At 56.3% G+C, this 20,880-nt stretch overlaps 1 protein-coding gene across 6 annotated transcripts in view; it reads right to left on the bottom strand.

Moving 5' to 3' along the window:
* PTPRC (protein tyrosine phosphatase receptor type C) overlaps positions 1-20,880 on the bottom strand; it is a 156,841-nt gene that overhangs the window by 89,819 nt on the left and 46,142 nt on the right. For all 6 annotated transcript variants that reach the window (XM_075131557.1, XM_075131559.1, XM_075131561.1 and 3 more), the window contains one exon: positions 2,944-2,970. In XM_075131557.1, coding sequence (XP_074987658.1) covers positions 2,944-2,970 — 27 coding nt within the window. The remainder of the gene's footprint in view (positions 1-2,943; positions 2,971-20,880) is intronic.

The following is a 20,880-nucleotide window of genomic DNA, read 5'->3' as shown; positions in this document are numbered from 1 at the left end:
TATGATTTTGTAAGTGTGTGGTAAAGTGCTATTATAGGATGAAAAACCTGAATTCTCTTATTTGTGCTATATTTATATTACTGTTTTTTTACTGTATAGATCTGGTCCCAAGCCAGTGAATTCAGTGGAAAGACTTCAGCTGACTTCAGTGGGCTTTGGATTGTTCTTTTAATTCTATTGGGGGTCTTCTGTAATTTTTGTAAAAGTTTAACTCCTCTGCTAGGTCAGATAAATGTGGAAACAGTATCTGGAAGTAACAAAACCAAACAATTATGAACACATTTTCTGTCTAAACTAGCACACACAATTCAAATCCTACCATATTCTACTATTTTTATTAATTATTTGTATTACAGTCATGCCTGGAGGCCAAGGCTCCATTTTGCAAGGCACTGTACCAACACATAACAAAGACACAGTCCCTGCTCTGAAGAACTTACAATCTAAATTAATATGTTAAATGAATGAGATATGTTCAGTGAAATACATGTAAATCACAAATTCAGACAAAAGCAAATTGGTTCATTTGGTTCTTCCTTTTTAAACCAGTCTATATTATTTCACCTGTGATCTCACTATTCTAAATGTAAAGGTATGTCAAGAGAAGGTTATACACATTTGTGTCCGTACATTAAGGCCCCAATCCTGCAATCAGATTAATTCAAACAGATCCTTGCCCCATGAAGGAGAAGGGCTTAGGGACCTGACTCATGAAGGTATATGAGCACATGCCTGACTTTAAGCACGAGTAGTCCTGGAGAAGACAATGAATTAAGTTGCAGCATACAAAAGCACATGCATTCTAGGCTCTTTAGTTCCTGCCATTTACTTGGAAGGGAGCTGATTCACCTGAATCACTGACCTCTATGGGTATGTCTACACCACGAAATTAGGTCGAATTTATAGAAGTCGTTTTTTTAGAAATCAGTTTTATATATTCGAATGTGTGTGTCCCCACAGAAAATGCTCTAAGTGCATTAAGTGCATTAACTCGGCGGAGTGCTTCCACAGTACCGAGGCAAGCGTCGACTTCTGGAGCGTTGCACTGTGGGTAGCTATCCCACAGTTCCCGCAGTCTCTGCTGCCCATTGGAATTCTGGGTTGAGATCCCAGTGCCTGATGGGGCTAAAACATTGTCATGGGTGGGTCTGGGTACATGTCGTCAGGCCCCCCTTCCCTCCCTTCCTCCGTGAAAGCAAGGGCAGACAATCGTTTTGCGCCTTTTTTCCTGAGTTACCTGTGCAGACACCATACCATGGCAAGCATGGAGCCCGCTCAGCTCACTGTCACCGTATGTCTCCTGGGTGCTGGCAGACGTGGTACTGCATTGCTACACAGCAGCAGCAACCCATTGCCTTATGGCAGCAGACGGTACAGTAGGACTGGTAGCCGTCATCGTCATGTCCGAGGTGCTCCTGGTCACCTCTGTGAGGTCTATCAGGAGCATCTGGGCAGACATGGGCTCAGGGACTAAATTTGGAGTGACTTGATCAGGTCATTCTCTTTAGTCCTGCAGTCAGTCCTATTGAACCATCTTATGGTGAGCAGGCAGGCGATACGGATTGCTAGCAGTCCTCTTGTACCATCTTCTGCCGAGCAGCCATGAGATGTGGATGGCATGCAGTCCTTCTGCACCGTCTGCTGCCAGCCAAAGATGTAAAAGATAGATGGAGTGTATCAAAACAAGAAATAGACCAGATTTGTTTTGTACTCATTTGCAACCCCCCTCCCCCTGCTGCCCCCCGTCTAGGGGACTCATTCCTCTAGGTCACACTGCAATCACTCACAGAGAAGGTGCAGCGAGGTAAATCTAGCCATGTATCAATCAGAGGCCAGACCAACCTGCTTGTTCCAATCAGAACAATAACTTAGGTGCACCATTTCTTATTGGAACCCTCTGTGAAGTCCTGCCTGAAATACTCCTTGATGTAAAGCCACCCCCTTTGTTGATTTTAATTCCCTGTAAGCCAACCCTGTAAGCCATGTTGTCAGTCGCCCCTCCCTGCGTCAGAGCAACGGCAGACAATTGTGCATCTGAGTTGAGAGTGCTGTCCAGAGCAGTCACAATGGAGCACTCTGGGATAGCTCCCGGAGGCCAATACCGTCGAATTGTGTCCACAGTACCCCAAATTTGACCCGGCAAGGCCGATTTAAGCGCTAATCCACTTGTCAGGGGTGGAGTAAGGAAATCGATTATAAGAGCCCTTTAATTTGAAATAAAGGGCTTCATCGTGTGGATGGGTGCAGGTTTACATCGATTTAACGCTGCTAAATTCGACCTAAAGTCCTAGTGTAGACCAGGGCTATGTGCCTCACATGATCAGCACACAGGTCAAAAGTGTGCCACTGTTAAACAGTACTGAAAACTGAGAACTGGAAGCACATAGATCAGGAAAGGGGTCGGTGAAGCAGAGTGATAAAACCTATAATTATATTGGTTTTATGATGTTACCTGTCACTTTGCAACTTTATCTCCATATACAGTATTTTTGTTTATACTAAAATTTGGAAACATTAATCATATTTGATTTTAATTTAAGCAATAAAAACAAAACAATGTTTCTGGAATGTTAACAAATTATGAAGTAATATCATGAGCCAGATCCTCAGCTGGTGTAAATCAATGTATCTCCATTGAAGTCATTGGAGCTGGCTAGATTTACACCACCTGAGGGTCTGGCCCAATACTACTGAGTGAGACTAACTGGTGCTATACCAAAGAGTGCTTTTCAATTGTCCATGGGGAGAGGAGAACCATTTGTTTCTTCCCAACTTCACACTGACTATTCTAAATGACGATTCTAAAGGCATTAAACACTCTAGAAGATAATACTTGTACACACAAAGCATGTGTCTTATTGGAAGTAAACACAACCACAGTTCAAGCAAATTTCATAGAGAAGTGTTGCAGTTCTGTAAGGAAAGTAAAAATAGTTCTCTTACCAGTTCCAGTAGAGTTCTGTGTTTGCCCTAAAAGGAATAAAAACAGGAATAAATACAGTATGTCAAGAGAAGGTTATACACATTTGTGTCCATACATTAAGGCCCCAATCCTGCAATCAGATTCATGCAAACAGATCCTTGCCACCATGCAGGAGAAGGGCTTAGGGCCCTGACTCATCAAGGTATGTGAGCACGTGCCTGACTTTAAGCACATGAGCAGTCCTGGAGAAGACAATTAAGTTGCAGCATACAACATGAATTAAGTTGCAGCATACAAAAGTCATTGGAGCTGGCTAGATTTACACCACCTGAAGATCTGGCCCAATACTACTGAGTGAGACTAACTGGTGCTATACCGACGAGTGCTTTTCAGTTCTCCATGGGGAGAGGAGAACCATTCTTTTCTTTCCAACTTCACACTGACTGCTCCTGGGCTTCCCCTGTAATCTAAAAAGATTTTAACCTTGTAGGTCACTCAATCCATTGTAATAAGATTCATTTGGGGAGTTATCTTGTAGCTTGATGTTGGGTAGTCTGGGATTCTGCTGGAATGGGCATGGGATGGAGATTCCCCAAGATGTTTGTAACTAGAGGTGAAATGGTTCTCTCAGGTGTAGAGGATGTAAAAATGGAGGTTCAATACCAGTCTATATAACCCTATAACACGGTGATACATAACTGACAGGAACTTAACTGTGAAATGTACAGTATAAATAGTAATTGTCTTTATGCTGCAGTTCCTTCTTTAATCAGAGGAACAGAGACAGAGGAAGGGCTTGATCGCCAGAGCATACAGCTGGCCCGAGAGGGGGCACCCCTGCCGTACTCCTCGCCCGAAGCTGACCGGTTCAGTCAGGGTCCAGTTGAGCCTGACCAGACACTCTGCGGAGGCGTACAGCTCCCGGAGAAAACCCACAAACTGGGTTCTGAAGCCAAACGCTTGCAGAGTGCTCAGGAGATACCCATGATCCACCCTGTTGAACGCTTTCTCCTGATCCAAGGACAGGAGGGCGAACGACAGACCATCCCTACACCCAAGTTCCAAAAGGTCCCAGACCAGATATAGGTTGTCAAAGATGCTGCGGCCCAGGACAGTGTAGGTCTGGTCTGGGTGGACCACGTCCACCAGCACGGACCCTAGCCGCACCGAGATTGCTTTTGCCATGACTTTGTCATCCATGCTGAGGAGCGAGACGGGATGCCAATTTCGTAAATCGCGGAGGTCCCCCTTCTTTGGCAATAAGGCGAGCACGGCTCACCTGCACGAAAGAGGGAGGACCCCACTCCGCAAATACTTGGCCCAGACGGTGACTAGGACTGGGCCAAGGATGTCCCAGAACACGCGGTAGAACTCCACGGTCAGCCCGTCCATGCCTGGAGATTTATTGGTGGGCATGCGACGGAGGGCTTCCGAGAACTCGGCCAGAGTGAGAGGCAGCTCTAGCCAGTCTCGGTCGCCCATGCTGACCGTAGGGAGCTCCTCCCAAAGCACTCTGCAAGCATTAGGATTGGTCGGATCCGGGGAGAAAAGGCTTGCATAGAAGGCTCTTGCCCTCCCGCACATCTCCACCGGATCCGTGAGGGGGGGGTGCCGTCTTCTGCAAGAAGGCAGGTGACGTGTTTCTTGGCCCCCCTCCTTTTCTCCAGGGCGTAGAAGAAGTGGGAGCCACGATCCATTTCCCGAAGGAGACGGATGCAGGATCGAACAAAGACACCCCGGCCCTGATGGTCCTCGAGGGCCCGGAGCTCCTCTCGCTTCTCCTGGCACGCTCCGCAGAGGGGCGGATCCTCGGGGCTGGCGACCAGATGCCTCTCCAGCTCTAAGATCTCCTGTTCCAACTACTCTATCGCTGCATCCCTCCGTCAGCTGGCACCCCGGGTGTAGTCACGTTAGAAGAGCTGGGCGCACACCTTCCCCAGGTCCCACCACCGCCGCACCGAGGGAAAGGCATGCCGCTGCCCTCGCCAGGCCAGAACTCCCAGCAGGACGTCATGAAGCCCACATCCTCCAACAAGCTGTTGTTGAAATGCCAAGAGGCCGGCCCCGGCCTCTCCGCGCAGAGGGAGGCCATCACGGTGGCTAAATGATGGTCAGAAAATGGGACCCTCCAGATGCTGGAGGAGTGGGCTCGTGAAAGGTGGAAATGTGATAAATAAATGCGGTCCAACCAGGAGTGGCGCGACCGATGGGCCTCCACCCGGACAAAGGTGAATGTGGAAATGTCATCCGGGTGGTGGTTGCGCCAGAAGTCCACCAGAGAGTGGTGTTCGACTATCTCCCAGAGAACGTGTGCTGCGGCCAGGCACTGCTCGGTCCCCGAGCGGTTCCGCTCCTCAAGGGCGTTGTTGAAGTCCCCACCCAGGACCAGGCACTCATAAGGATCCAAGGTGCCGAGGAAAGCGGACGCCTGCTGATAGAATTGCAAGCCGCTCCGGGCTCGATGTCGGGGCATAGACGTTAACGAGATTGACCACGAGCCCCTCCATACGGACCCAGAGGTGCAGCAGGTGGCCCGGCACAGCCTCGGCCACCCCCAGCACCTCGGGCCGCAGGTCGGGGGAGAACAGGGTCGCCACTCCAGCCGAATGAACTGTGAGATGGCTAAAGTAGACCCTGTCCCCCCAATCCAGCCGCCAGCTGTCTTCGGCAGTCAGATCCGTATGGGTCTCCTGCAGGAAAACCACAGAGTACCCTCCCTCCCAAAAGAAGTAGAGCACCTGGGACCTGCAGAGACCCATCCTACAGCCCCGGGTGTTCAACGTTGCGATGGTAAGAGGTGCCATGAGGATGGCTGGGGGGGATCCTCGCCGGCAGGGACGTTCACGGCTTCCAACGGGCCTCGCAACAGTCCATGGCCTACCCTGTAGGTGAGTAAGGAGTCACGGAAGAGGCGGACCCGCTGGTAGGCTGCGGTGGCCTGCTTCCTGGTCCTTTTACCCTCCCCAGTGAGGGCCCTTGCAGCCCGGAGGATTTGATGAAAGTCCCCCCATCACTAGAAAGCAAGCTGTAGCTTGTTGCGGGAGCCATGGATGTCTTCTAAAAACTCCCGCAACTCCTCTCGCAGCGCATGGAGGTAGAGGCTTGGGGGGGTGACAGAGGGGCAGGCGGTGGAGGGATAGCTGGGGCTGATGGAGGGGCCCCATCCGTCTCGTCCTCCGCCATCGTGAGCAGGGAGGGAAGGGGAGACACCAGAAGGAGGAGGGGAAAGGGGAAGCAGGTCGACCACTCCTCCCCGCTAGGCTGCAGGCAGGGGAGGAGGGCGCCAAAGGGGGTGAGCTGGACAGGGGGACAAAACAGGGGTTAGGGGTCAGTCGCCAACATGGGGTGGAATTCCAGCTCCTCTAGCTGCACTGGGGGGGGATACAACAGCATTGGGGGTGCAGTGAAGAGGGTTGAAACTAAAATGGGGAGTTGCACAAGCGCATGGGAGGGGGCATGGGCGCACGGAGCAAGGGGCTGAGCGGGCTGGAGTTAGGGCAGGGAAACCAAGGGGCTAGCTTCAGAGGCTGGAGTGGGGCAAACAATCAAAGGCAGTAGAGGGAAATGTGGGGGGGCAGGCAAACAAACTGAAGCTAGTAAGGGGGGGCTGGGGCAAAAGGGGGGGCAAAAGCTGCAAAGGGCAAATGGGGCAGGTAACAAGAGGCAAAGCCGTGAGGTGGGCAGTCCTGGGGGGGGGGCACCTGCACCCACGTGCACTTGCACAAAGTCAATTTGGGCTGGCTGCTGCTTCTGGCCCAAATGGTGGAATCAGGGTGTGGCAAGCCAAGCAAGCAGCTAAGTCCAGAGGCAGGAGCTGAGGCAGATGGTAAACAGCCAGTGGAGGGAGTGGAGGGGGCAGCGGTGGTGGTAGTGGTGGGGGTTGGGGGACACACAGATGGATTGGGGGGCAGCTCCACGCCACACCCCCTGTGTCCTTGCAAACACAGTCAAGACCCCCACCACAAGAGCACAGTTCAAAAGTTACTCAGTCTTAAGGCCCCCTCCACGGTGGTCTGTAGAGTTTCTAGGTGCTCCCCCACTGGTAGATGGTCCTCTTCTTCTCCTCCTCAGGGCTTCAGCAGCTCCAGGCACCAGACTCCGCAGCAGCAGCTACAGAAACTCTAGGTGGTGGTCCAGGCAGGCAGAAAGGACCCCTCTCAGGTGGTGGTGGTGTCCACAACAGCAACGGCTGGGGCTGGGGTCCCTCACTTCTCCCTTCTGGGGAGCGGGCTAGCAGGCCCCCCCTCAAGGGGCTGCAGTTGGAGCAGTAGCAGCACCCAAGGGTGGGGGGGTCCAGCAGCTGGCCAGCAACCAGGTAGCAGCAGAGAAGGGGAGGGGGTATCTGGCCCAGCCAGGGGAGCAGCAACAGCAGCAGGGAGAGCCCAGGGCCTAGCAGCAGCAGTCCCAGCACCGGGAGCAGCAGCTCTCTCCCTCCTTCTCCCTCCAGGCCAGAGGGCTACAGGAGAGTATTTTTTTTTTTTGAAGCAGAAAAGAGTTTTATTTGTGTAACACTTACAAAGAATCACCAAAAGGGATAAAGCAAAACTATGCAACAAAACAAAAGCAAACGCAAGGTATGACACAGCAGCCTTCAGGAGGGAGAAGTGTTCAGGCTAGCCTGGGCCCAGAGCGGGGCGGGCTTGCTTGACACTCATGGTCTTCCACCCTCCTGAGTTACCTGGTGGCCTAGAGCGGGGGGGCTTCCTCGGCACTCATGGTCTTCCAAACCCTCGAGTTACCTAGTGTCACACCCAGTGTCACCAATTATTCCTCTCCTGAGAGTGCCCGACAAGATGGGCACGGCTGCGGGATGGGCAGTTTGGGAGTGGGGTGATGTACACCCACGCATGATAGGACCCCTCCTAGGTGACAGTAATGATGGTATCCACAGCGGCAACGGCTGGGGCTGGGGTCTCTCGCTCTTCCCCTCAATCAAAGGGTGAGACGGAGGCAACCGGACGGGGTCACCGAGCAGAGAACCTTGGACAGCGCCCACCGCTCCTCGAAGGCGTCAAGGGAGTCGGTGGATGCTGCCCAGAGGAACTCCGCCCGGATACGTGAATGTACTGAGGATCGGAAAACGGCCCTACAGTCGCAGGATGCTTCATTGGCCAGCCTCCCCTCTCTGGTTTTATAGATGGCTGTTTTAGCTAGGGCTAGGAGGAGGTAAACCAGGAGATCCCGTGATTTTGTGGGGCCAAGGATGGGGAGTGTGTAGATAAAAAGCTGAGGGGAAAAGTGCAGACAAAAGCATAATAAAATATTCGTGAGGAGCCGGAAAAGGGGCTGCAGCCTGGCACACTCTAAATATACGTGTGCCAGGGTTTCCCTCACGTTGTAAAAAGGGCAAGTATCCGGGATGGGGGTGAACTGCGTCAAAAATATGCGCGTGTTCAGAGCTCTGTGAAGGAGCCGCTAACTAATGTCCCCGACGGGCCTCAGGACCAAGGTGGAATACAGGCTGGCCCACCGGGGCTGCTCACCCTCCAAAAGTGGCAGGAGGTCCCGCCACTTTGTATTGGGGCGGGACATCAGGGTGTGGGCGTGAAGGGTGTGAAGCGTGAGTGTGTATAGATGTTTCCGTGGCGCGATTTGGAAGCTGACTGGCTGCAGTTCGTGCAGCCGGCTTGCAGTGAAAGGGTGAGGGGTTTGTTGGGATCTAAAGGGTAGGGGCCCAATTGAAAGGTCCGGCAGGCCTGGGGTAGAGGGTGGGCGGGGTGCGCCCTCGCGCAGGGCTCGGTTGAGATAAGCCCGAGCAGTGGGCGTGAAGGCAGCCTTCACCTCCTGAAGTATGCGACGGGGGGTACGAGGTCTGGAGAGCCCCATGCGCCGAGCGAGTGTCAGGGGATCCAGCCAGTCTCCCCGGTCGTAGTCCAGGAGGTCTCCGACCCTCGTGACTTCCGCCAGGACCAAACTCTGGCGCACTGAGCGGGACTCCGCCAACTGCAGACGAAGCTCGGGGTTGTGTAGCAGGGGCTCCGTGAGGAGATCTGCTCCCATGGTGGCCGCCACGGACCTGGTGGTTGAAAACAGTTTCCAGGTCCGGAGGAGGTCCTGGTAGAAGACCGGAAGCCCGGAGAGGTCTCGCGGAAAACCTCTCGGACAGAGATAAAAGAACTGCCGGTCATATCAGAGCCCTTGGAAGCGGCGCAGGAAGGCATGCGCCAGTATGCTCCACGTCGAACTACCTGCACTATAAAGGAGCCTCTGCAGGGCCTGGAGGCGGAAGACACGGACCTGAGTGTGCAGACATTTCAGGCCCTGCCCTCCTTCCTTCAGGGGTAGATGGAGAACCCCAACAGGGGCCCAGTGCATTCCTGACCAAAAGAACTCTAGAATCGATATCCGGAGGTTGGTCAGGAAACCAGGGGCCGGGACCAGGGTGTTGAGCTGGTACCAGAGTGTGGACAGGACTAGTTGGTTAAGCACCAGTGCTCTCCCTCGGAGGGAGAGACATCGGAGGAGCCTCGTCCATTTCCTGATCCGCTCTATCACCCCGCCTTCTAAATTTTGCCAGTTCTCCGGCGGAGAAGGGTGCGTGGCAGAAAGGTAAACGCCTAGGTAGAGCAGTGGACCCGCGCTCCACCGGATGGTCTGAAGCATGGGTGGGAGGGAGCTCACCTGCCGCCAGTCCCCCACCGCCAAGCCAGAGCTCTTGACCCAGTTGACTCGGGCAGAGGAGGCTGCTGAATAGATGGCCTGGCAAGCCTCCACCTGCGCCAAGTCGCCTGGGTCCTGGACCACGAGGAGCACATCACCGGCGTACGCCGACAGGACAGCCACAGCTCCGGCTCCTGCAGCACCAACCCTGTCATCCTCCTGCGGAGGAGACAGAGGAAGGGCTCAATCGCCAGAGCATACAGCTGGCCCGAGAGGGGGCGCCCCTGCAGTACTCCTCGCCCGAAGCTGACCGGTTCAGTCAGGGTCCAGTTGAGCCTGACCAGACACTCCGCAGAAGCATACAGCACCCGGAGAAAACTCACAAACTGAGGTCCAAATCCAAACGCCTGCACAGTGCCCAGGAGGTACCCGTGGTTCACTCTACCGAACGCCTTCCCCTGATCAAGAGATAGGAGGGTGAATGACAGACTGTCTCTATGCCCGAGTTCCAAAAGGTCTCGGACTAGAAATAGGTTGTCAAAGATGCTGCGGCCCAGGACAGTGTAGGTCTGGTCTGGGTAGATCACGTCCGCCATCACGGATCCTAGCCACAGTGAGATTGCTTTCGCTACGATTTTGTAGTCTGTGCTAAGGAGCGAGACGGGGCGCCAATTTCGTAAATCGCGGAGGTCCCCCTTCTTCGGCAACAAAGCGAGCACCGCTCGCCTGCACGAAAGAGAGAGGACCCCGCCCTGCAAAGACTCGGCCCAGACAGTGGCTAGATCTGGGCCAAGGATGTCCCAGAACGCGCAGTAGAACTCCACGGTCAGCCTGTCCATGCCCGGAGATTTTTTGGTGGGCATGCGATGGAGGGCTTCCGAGAACTCGGCCAGGGTGAGAGGCAGCTCTAGTCGGTCTCGGTCGCCCACGCTGAGCGTGGGGAGTTCCTCCCAGAGCACCCTGCAAGCACCAGGATCGGTCGGATCCGGGGAGAAAAGGCTTGTGTAGAAGTCACGGGCCCTCCCACACATCTCCTCCGGATCCGTGAGGGGGGTGCCGTCTTCTGCTAGAAGGCAGGTGACATGTTTCTTGACGTCCCTCGTTTTCTCCAGGGTGTAGAAGAAATGGGAGCCGTGATCCATCTCCAAAAGGAGGCAGATGCGAGATCAAACAAAGGCACCTCGGGCCCGATGGTCCTCGAGGGCCCGGAGCTCCTCCCGCTTCTCCCGGCATGCTTCGCAGAGGAACGGGTACTCGGGGCTGGTGGCCAGACGCCTCTCCATCTCTAAGACCTCCCGTTCCAACTGCTTTATCGCTGCATTTCTCCGTTGGCTGGTGCCCCGGGTGTAGTCACTGCAGAAGAGCTTGGCGCGCACCTTCCCGAGATCCCAGCATCGCTACGCCGAGGGAAAGGCACGCCACTGCTCTCGCCAGGCCAGCCAGAACTCCCGGAAGGACGTCACTAAGCCCTCATCCTCCAACAAGCTGTTGTTAAAGTGCCAATAGGCCGGCCCCGGCCTCTCTGCACGGAGGGAGGCTGTTATGGTGGCTAGATGGTGGTCGGGGAAAGGGGCCGGCTGGATGTTGGAGGAGTGGGCTCATGAAAGATGGAAACAGGATAAATAAATACGGTCCAACCGAAAGTGGTGTGACCGATGGGCCTCCACCCGGACAAAGGTGAACGTAGAAGTGTCATCTGGGTGGTAGTCATGCCAGACGTCCACTAGGGAGTGATGTTCGACTATTTCTAGGAGAATGTTCGCGGCGGCCGGGCTCAGCTCGGCCCCTGAGCGGTCCTGCTCCGCGACGGTGGTGTTAAAGTCCCCTCCCAGGACTAGGCACTCGTGAGAATCTAGGGTGCCAAGGAAGTCGGACACCCGCTGATAGAATTGCAGCCACTTCAGGCTTGTTGTCGGGGCATAGATGTTAACGAGGTTGACCACGAGCCCCTCCATTCGGACTCGGAGATGCAGCAGGTGGCCCGGCACGGCCTCAGTGACCCCTAGCACCTCGGGCTGTAGGTTGGGGGAGAAGAGGGTCGCCACTCCAGCTTGCCGAATCGTGAAGTGGCTAAAGTAGACCTCGTCCCCCCACTCCAGCCGCCAGCTGTCCTCGGTGGTCGGATCCGTATGGGTCTCCTGCAGGAAAACCACAGAGTACCCCCCTTCCCAAAGGTAAGAGAGCACCTGAGACCTGCAGAGAGCCATCCTACAGCCCCGGGTGTTCAAAGTTGCGATAATGAGAGGTGTCATGTGGAGGGCTGGGGGGGTGGGGGTTCCTTGTTGGCGGGGGTGTTCGCGGCCCCTGGCGGGTTGCGCAACAATCTGTCATCCATCCCGTAAGTGAGTAAATCATCACGGAAGCCATGGGCCCGCCTATAGACCGCGGCACCGTGCCTTCTTTACCCTCTACCCTCCTTTATAAGGGCCCTTGTGGCCTGGAGGATTTGATCAAAGTCCCCTCATAGCTGGAGAGCTAGCTGTACCCTGTTGCGGGAGCCACGGATGTCTTCTAAAAACTCCCGAAATGCTTTTCGCAGCTCATGGGGGGGTGGTGGTTGCGATTTCCCGGTTATTCCCTGGTGGGGCTCTTGGTGCAGCCTCGTGGTCCGCTGAGGCGGGCAGGCAGGGTGCGGACCACCGATGGGGCATCTGACAGGCTAAAGTTATTAGGTCCGTCTCAAGCCTTGGGGTAGAAGGGGATGGCGGAGGAAAAATTGCAGCTCCTAATGGGTCGCGGCAGGAAAATGCAAAGGCTGCTCCTTGGGGAAGATCCGCAAAAAAAGGGAAAGAAATAACCCCAGGGGCAGCAATAGCATTGCAGGAGGAGGTGGATTGGGCAGGGAGAGGGATGGGGGTGGGGGCAGAGGCGAGGCTCTGGGCTTTGGGAGGCAAGCAGCTGAGAGGTGGCGCCTCCCGAACAGATTCAAGGGTTAAGGGGGAGTAGAGGGGGCTCCCAGTGATGCTAGGCGCAGGCTCTGTGGTGGATTTGGCAGCCACGGCATCACGTGGTGGACCACCTTCTGTAGGGTGCCCGCCCGGGAAGGCTGTTAGGGGGAGGGAGCATGGGGAAAGGGGGACTGGGGTGAGGTTGCCCAGATCGAGGCCAGCCGGCAGTAGGTCATCCTCTCCCTGGGTGACCGGGGTCAAACCTAGGGCCTCGATCTCCTCATACATGGAGGAGAGGTCGTCTTCTGCCACCCTGGGGGGTCTCCCCTCTGGCGCCCGCTTCGACGGTCGCTTCGGGGTTCACGGGGGGTTCGGGTGATATTTGGACAGAAGGAGCTTCCTCAGGGGTCTCGGAGGGGAGGGTCTCACGTGGAGGGGAGATCCTACCTTCCAGTACTATTTTGTCTTCCCCCCCCACCCCGACACCGGCAGATGGATCTCACTCATGGGCATAGCAGAAGGCTCAGTATCAGTGCCTCCCTTCCTGGTCTTCCGGGGGGCCTCCGCATCGGATGGGTGCAGCGGAGCTCAAGCCTTCCGCTTGCCTCGCTTCCCCTGGACTAGGGTCCAGCCCTCCATAGCATTGTCTGGGGGCTGGTTAGCAGGGGTCATGTCGGGGGGCAGAGGCGATGGTTCAGGGGTTTTGGGGGGGTAACGGTGAGGCAGCATGGGAGGGGGGTTCTTGGGGCGGGCCCTCTCCTATGCCTGGTAATATCTTTGCTGCACCCTCCTCCATAGGCTCTGCCAGACTGTTAACAGCAAGGGCGGGGCTCCCTCGCTCGGCGTTGTATGGGAGGTGTCTCCTGGGCCCGGGCGGGAGCAGCGGTGGATCGAGCAGGAGGAGAGGTGGTTTCAGGTGCCGGGTGGCCAGGGGCGTCGTCAACGACGGAGCCGATGTCCTGCCGGGTCTCGGGAGTCTCGGGTGCCCCTCCCCACCGGGCCAAGGGGCAGTCTCTTCGGACATGCCCCGCTGATCGGCAAAGGTAGCACTGGGCCTCTCCCGTGGAGTAGTAGACCCGATAGCGGGCTCCCTGGTAGGGGACTAGGAAGGATCCCTCGAGCGCCTCTCCATCACGTGCCACCAGCAGCGGTAGAAGCTGCACTTGCCAGCAGAACGAGAGGACATGACGGAGGGTGGGGTCCTTGCAGCCCAACGGGAGAGGGCTGATGACAGAGACGGGTTTCCCCAGGGTGGAGAGAGCGGGTAACAGGGCGGCATTGGGTAGAAAAGGAGGGATGGAGGTCAGGACTAGGCGGACGCCCAGGTCCTCTAGCGGCTCCAGGGGGACGAACACCCCTCCCACCGCCAGGCCCTTCTCCATCACCTCCTGGGCGGCAGCCTCCGATGCTAAGAAAAGACGACCTTCCCGTACATTTTGGAGGCCGCCACAATAGCCGTGGGTCCTACTACCCTTGCCAACGTCTGCACGTATGTCTCCACGTGGGGCGAGGCGGGCACCAGGAGGCAACGGATGCCGTGCTTCCTGGTCATGGTGGGAAAGGGGCCCCGGCCGCTACTGATGGTAGCGGAGGCGGTGGGTGGGCGAGATGATGAGGCGGCAGGCGGGGGGGGGCTGCCACTGCCCTGGCATATGCCCTGGGGGCCGGGGGAGGGACGCTCGCAGAGCTGGTGGAGGAAACAGCGGGGAGGGACGCCATGGTCGATGACGAGGCCACAGCGGTGGGGGCAGCCCCTGCCATGGAGGGCCTGGTGGTTGTAGCAGCACCCTTTCCCTTCTTCACAGCTTGGCCTTTCCGGCTAACTGAGGGGGATCTCCTAGAATCTGGGGGGGCGGTGGGCGTAGCATTGGCAGTAGTCGCCCCGGTGCCTCCTGCTGCTGATGCCCCAGTGGGAGCAATGGCAGGTGTTTCGGCAGCAGTGGTCGGGGGGAGGCTTGGGGGTTGGGCAGGGGGGTAGATGGGGTAGGGGCAGCTGAGGTTGTTAGAGGGACCTCACCCCTCTCATTCCCCGCCATCGTGAGCAGGGAGAGATGGGGAGACACCAGAAGGAGGAGGGGGGAGGGGGTAGCAGATTAACCACTTCTCCCTGTTGGGCTGCAGGCGGGGGGGGGAGGCAAATGGGTCGGACTGGACAGGGGGAGGAAACAGAAGTTGGGGTCAGGGAGTAGGGGCAAACTGTGGGGTTGACAGTCGGGGGGCGGGACGACGTGGACCCATGCGCGTTTGTCCAAAGAGTCTCGTTTGGTCGGCTGTCGTTTCTGGTCTGGATGGTGGAACCAGAGCAAGCAGCTGAATCCAGAGGTAGATGGCAAGTTGCCAGCAGGAACGGACAGCGGGGGTGCCATGACGGTTGTAGTAGTGTTGGGGGGGGGCACTGATGGATTAGGGGGCAGCTCCATGCCACACCCCCTGTGCCCCTACAAACACAGTTAAGACACAGTCAAACTCCCCCCACATGAGAGTACAGTTCAAAAATTACTCAGTCTTACGGCCCCCTCCACGATGATTTGCAGCTTCCCTGGGCGTTTTTTTCTGTCGGCTATCTTTCCTTCTGGTTTTGTAGCGAGGCTTTCAGCAGGCCAGGAATGTCGGAGAGATAAGAAGATTCCTCTCGGCCATAAACATACAGCAAAATGGTTGGGTCTGGGGGCTTCCATTCCCCTCCTCCGGGGAGCGGGTCAGCAGTCCTCTCCCCCCCTCCGGGGGTTTCAGCTGGAGCAGTAGCAGCATCCAAGGGCAGGCATGGGGGGGCTGGCAGCTAGCTGGCAGCCGACCAGCACTCGAATGGCAGCAAAGAAAAACAGCAAAAAAAACACAAAACGAAGAAAAGCGTCTGGCCCGGTTGGGGGGGGGAAGCTGAGACAGGGGCAAAAAGTAAGAAAAGCCCAGGCCAGGGGGCTTTAGGAGAGAATAGAAAGCAGATAGCTGAGCAGCAAGCGAAGGAGGTCCCTTTTCCCTGGGTAAGGGAGCAGGGAAGGTTTTTTTTTAAAAACAGAAAAGAAATTTTTTGTAACACTTACAAGAATTACCAAAGAAAACAAAACAAACTATGCAACAAAACAACGCAAACAGAAGGTATAACACAGCAGCTTTCAGGAGGGAGAAGTGTTCAGGCTAGCCTGGGCCCAGAGCGGGGGGTCTTCCTCGACGCTCGTGGTCTTCCACCCTCCTGAGTTACCTGGTGGCCTAGAGCGGGGGGGCTTCCTCGACACTCGTGGTCTTCCACCCCCTCGAGTTACCTAGTTCCGCGCCCAGTGTCACCGATCATCCCTCTCCTGAGAGTGCCCGGCAAGATGGGCACGGCTGCGGGGTGGGCGGTTTAGAGGTGGGGGGGTAGACACCCATGTATTATAGGACCCCTCCTAGATGACAGTAATGATGGTATCCGCAGCGGCAACGGCTGGGGCTGGAATCTCTCTCTCTTCCCCTCAATTACAGGGTCAGACAGAGGGAACCGGACGGGGTCACCAAGCAGAGAACCCCGGACAGCGCCCACCGCTCCTCGAAGGCGTCAAGGGAGTCGGTGGATGCCGCCCAGAGGAACTCCGCTCAGATACGTGAATGTACTGAGGATCGAAAAAAGGCCCTACAATCGCAGGACATTTCATGGGCCAACCTCCTCTCTCTGGTTTTATAAATAGCTGTTTTAGCCAAGGCTAGGAGGAGGTTGACCAGGAGATCCCGCGATTTTGTGGGGCCACGGATGGGAAGTGTATAGATAAAAAGGGGAGAAATGAAGCCAGAAGCGCAATAAAATATTTGTGAGGAGCCAGAAAAGGGGCTGCAATCTGGCACACTCTAAATATACGTGTGCCAGGGTTTCCCTCACCTTACAAAAAGGGCAAGTATCCGGGATGGGGGTAAAACGTGTCAGAAACACGCCTGTGCTCACAGCTCCGTGAATGAGCCGCCAACTGATGTCCCCGACGGGCCTCGGGACCACAGTGGAATACAGGCTGGCCCATTGAGGTTGCTCACCCTCCAAAGGTGGCAGGAGGTCCTGCCACTTTGTATCGGGGCGGGACATCAGGGTGTGGGCGTGAAGGGTGTGAAGCGTGAGTGTGTATAAATATTTCCGTGGTGCAATTTGAAAACTGACCGGCTACAGTTCATGCAGCCGGCTTGCAGTGAAAGGGTGAGGGGTTTGTTGGGATCTAAAGGGTAGGGGCCCAATGGAAAGGTCCAGTGGGCCTGGGGTAGAGGATGGGCGGGGTGCGCCCTCACGCAAGGCTCGGTTGACATAAGCCCGAGCAGCGGGTCAAGGCGGCCTTCACCTCCTGAAGTACATACCGGGAGGTACGAGGGCTGGAGAGCCCCATGCGCCGAGCAAACGTCAGGGGATCCAGCCAGTCTCTCCGGTCGTAGTCCAGGAGGTCTCCGACCCTCGTGACTTCCGCCAGGACCAACCTCTGGTGCACCGAGCGGGACTCCGCCACCTGCACACGGAGTTGGGGATTGTGTAGCAGGGGCTCCATAAGGAGATCTGCTCCCACGGTGGCCACCACAGACCTGGTAGTTAGAAACAGTTTCCAGGTCCGGAGGAGGTCCTGGTAGAAGACCGGAAGCCTGGAGAGGTCTCGCGGAAAACCTCTCGGACAAAGATAAAAGAGCTGCCGGTTGTATCGGAGCCCTTGGAAGCGGCGCAGGAAGGTGTGCGCCAGTATGCTCCACACCGAACTACTTGCACTATAAAAGAGCCTCTGCAGGGCCTGGAGGCGGAAAACGCAGACCTGAGTGTACAGACACTTCAGGCCCTGCCCTCCTTCCTTCACGGGTAAATGAAGAACTCCAACAGGGGCCCAGTGCATTCCTGACCAAAATACCTCTAGAATCAATCTCTGGAGGTGGGTCAGGAAACCCGGGGCCGGGGCGTTAAGCCGGTACCAGAGCGTGGACAGGACTAGTTGGTTAAGCACCAGTGCTCTCCCTCGGAGGGAGAGACATCGGAGTAGCCTCGTCCATTTCCGGATCCGCTCTATCACCCCGCCTTCTAAATTTTGCCAGTTCTCCGGTGGGGAAGGGTGCGTGGCAGAAAGGTAAACGCCGAGATAGAGCAGTGGACCCGCACTCCACCGGATGGTCTGAAGCGCAGGTGGGAGGGAGCTTACCTGCTGCCAGTCCCCCACCGCCAAGCCAGAGCTCTTGACCCAGTGGACTCGGGTGGAGGAGGCTGCCGAATAGATGGCCTGGCATGCCTCCACTCGCGCCAAGTCACCCGGGTCCTGGACCACAAGGAGTACGTCATCGGCGTACGCCAACAGGACCAGCTGCAGCTCCGGCTCCCGCAGCACCAACCCTGTCTTCCTCCTGCGGAGGAGACAGAGGAAAGGCTCAATCGCCAGAGCGTACAACTGGCCCGAGAGGGGGCACCCCTGCCGCACTCCTCACCCAAAGCTGACTGGTTCAGTCAGGGTCCAGTTGAGCCTAACCAAACACTCCGCGGAGGCATACAGCACCCGGAGAAAACTCACAAACTGAGGTCCAAATCCAAATGCCTGCACAGTGCTCAGGAGGTACCCTTGGTCTACTCTATCGAACGCCTTCTCCTGATCAAGAGACAGGAAGGCGAACGACAGACCATCTCTCCGCCCGAGTTCCAAAAGGTCTCGGACTAGAAAGAGGTTGTCAAAAATGCTGAGACCCGGGACAGTATAGGTCTGGTCTGGGTGGATCACGTCCGCCATCGCGGACCCTAGCCGCAGCGAGATTGCTTTCGCTACGATTTCGTAATCCGTGCTAAGGAGTGAGACGGGACGCCAGTTTCGTAAATCGCGGAGGTCCCCCTTCTTCGGCAGCAAGGCGAGCACCGCTCACCTGCACGACAGAGGGAGGACCCCGCTCTGCAAGGACTCAGCCCAGACGGTGACTAGGTCTGGGCCGAGGATGTCCCAGAACGCGCGGTAAAACTCCACGGTCAGCCCGTCCATGCCCGGAGATTTATTGGTGGGCATGCGACGGAGGGCTTCCGAGAACTCGGCCAGGGTGAGAGGCAGCTCTAGTCGGTCTCGGTCACCCACGCTGAGCGTAGGGAGTTCCTCCCAGAGCACCCTGCAAGCACCAGGATCGGTCGGATCCGGGGAGAAAAGGCTTGTGTAGAAGTCACGGGCCCTCCCACACATCTCCTCCGGATCCGTGAGGGGGGGGTGCCGTCTTCTGCAAGAAGGCAGGTGACGTGTTTCTTGGCCCCCCTCATTTTCTCCAGGGCATAGAAGAAGCGGAGCCGCGGTCCATCTCCCGAAGGAGGCGGATGCGGGACCGAACAAAGGCACCTCGGGGCGGTGGTCCTCGAGGGCCCGGAGCTCCTCCCACTTCTCCTGGCATGCTCCGCAGAGGGACGGGTCCTCGGGGTTGGCGGCCAGGCGCCTCTCCATCTCTAAGACCTCCTGTTCCAACTGCTCTATCGCCGCATTTCTCCGTCGGCTGGTGCCCCGAGTGTAGTAACAGCAGAAGAGCTTGGCGCGCACCTTCCCGAGATCCCACCATCGCCGCACCGAGGGAAAGGCACGCCACTGCTCTCGCCAGGCCAGCCAAAACTCCCGGAAGGACGTCACGAAGCTCTCGTCCTCCAACAGGCTGTTGTTAAAGTGCCAATAGGCCGGCCCCGTCTCTCTGCATGGAGGGAGACCGTTATGGTGACTAAATGATGGTCGGAGAATGGGGCCAGCCGAATGGCGGAGGAGTGGGCCTGTGGAAGATGGAAACGGGATAAGTAAATATGGTCCAACCGAGAGTGGTGTGACCGATGGGCCTCCACCCGGACAAAAGTGAACGTGGAAGTGTCATCTGTGTGATGGTTATGCCAGACGTCCACTAGGGAGTGATGTTCAACTATTCCTCGGAGAATATTCGCGGCGGCCGAGCTCGGCTCGGCCCCCTGAGCGGTCCTGTTTCTCGAGGGTGGTGTTAAAGTCCCCTCCCAGGACCAGGCACTCATGCGAATCTAGGGTGCCGAGAAAGTCGGACACCCGCTGATAGAATTGTGGCTGCTTTGAGCTCGTTTGCGGGGCACAGATGTAAACAAGATTGACCACGAGCCCCTCCATAAGGACTCGAAGGTGCAGCAGGTGGCCCGGCACGGCCTCAGTGACCCCTAGCACCTCGGGCCGTAGGTTGGGGGAGAACAGGGTCGCCACTCCAGCTTGCCAAGTCGTGAAGTGGCTAAAGTATACCCCATCCCCGCACTCCAGCCGCCACCTGTCCTCGGCGGTCGGGTCCGTATGGGTCTCCTGCAGGAAAACTACAGAGTACCCCCCTTCCCGAAGGTAAGAGAGCACCTGGGACCTGCGGAGAGCCATCCTACAGCCCCTGGTATTCAGGGTTGCAATAATAAGAGGCGTCATGTGGAGGGCTGTGGGGGTGGGAGTTTCTTGTTGGTGGGGGTGTTCGTGGCCCCCGGCGGGTTGCGCAGCAACCCGTGACCCATCCCGTGGATGAGGAGATCATTTCAGAAGCCACGGGCCCGCTCGTAGGCCGCAGCACCGCGCTTTCCTTGCCCCCTGCCCTCCTGTATAAGGGCCCTTGTGGCCTGGAGGATTTGGTCAAAGTCCTCCCATAGCTGAAGAGCCAGCTGTACCCTATTGTGGGTGCCACGGGTGTGTTCTAGGAACTTCCATAGTGCATGCCGCAGCTCATGGGGGGGTGGGGTTACGATTTCCGGGGTATTCCCTGGTGGGGCTCTTAATGCAGCCTCGTGGTCCGCTAAGGCGGGTAGAATCATAGAATCATAGAATATCAGGGTTGGAAGGGACCCCAGAAGGTCATCTAGTCCAACCCCCTGCTCGAAGCAGGACCAATTCCCAGTTAAATCATCCCAGCCAGGGCTTTGTCAAGCCTGACCTTAAAAACCTCTAAGGAAGGAGATTCTACCACCTCCCTAGGTAACGCATTCCAGTGTTTCACCACCCTCTTAGTGAAAAAGTTTTTCCTAATATCCAATCTAAACCTCCCCCACTGCAGCTTGAGACCATTACTCCTCGTTCTGTCATCTGCTACCATTGAGAACAGTCTAGAGCCATCCTCTTTAGAACCCCCTTTCAGGTAGTTGAAAGCAGCTATCAAATCCCCCCTCATTCTTCTCTTCTGCAGGCTAAACAATCCCAGCTCCCTCAGCCTCTCCTCATAACTCATGTGTTCCAGACCCCTAATCATTTTTGTTGCCCTTCGCTGGACTCTCTCCAATTTATCCACATCCTTCTTGAAGTGTGGGGCCCAAAACTGGACACAGTACTCCAGATGAGGCCTCACCAATGTCGAATAGAGGGGAACGATCACGTCCCTCGATCTGCTCGCTATGCCCCTACTTATACATCCCAAAATGCCATTGGCCTTCTTGGCAACAAGGGCACACTGCTGACTCATATCCAGCTTCTCGTCCACTGTCACCCCTAGGTCCTTTTCCGCAGAACTGCTGCCTAGCCATTCGGTCCCTAGTCTGTAGCTGTGCATTGG

The sequence above is a fragment of the Caretta caretta genome, chromosome 8 (genome assembly GCF_965140235.1).
Source record: "Caretta caretta isolate rCarCar2 chromosome 8, rCarCar1.hap1, whole genome shotgun sequence".
Lineage (NCBI taxonomy): Eukaryota > Metazoa > Chordata > Testudines > Cheloniidae > Caretta > Caretta caretta.
The sequence above is the reverse complement of the archived record's forward strand: the minus strand, read 5'-3'. Positions and strand labels throughout refer to the sequence as shown.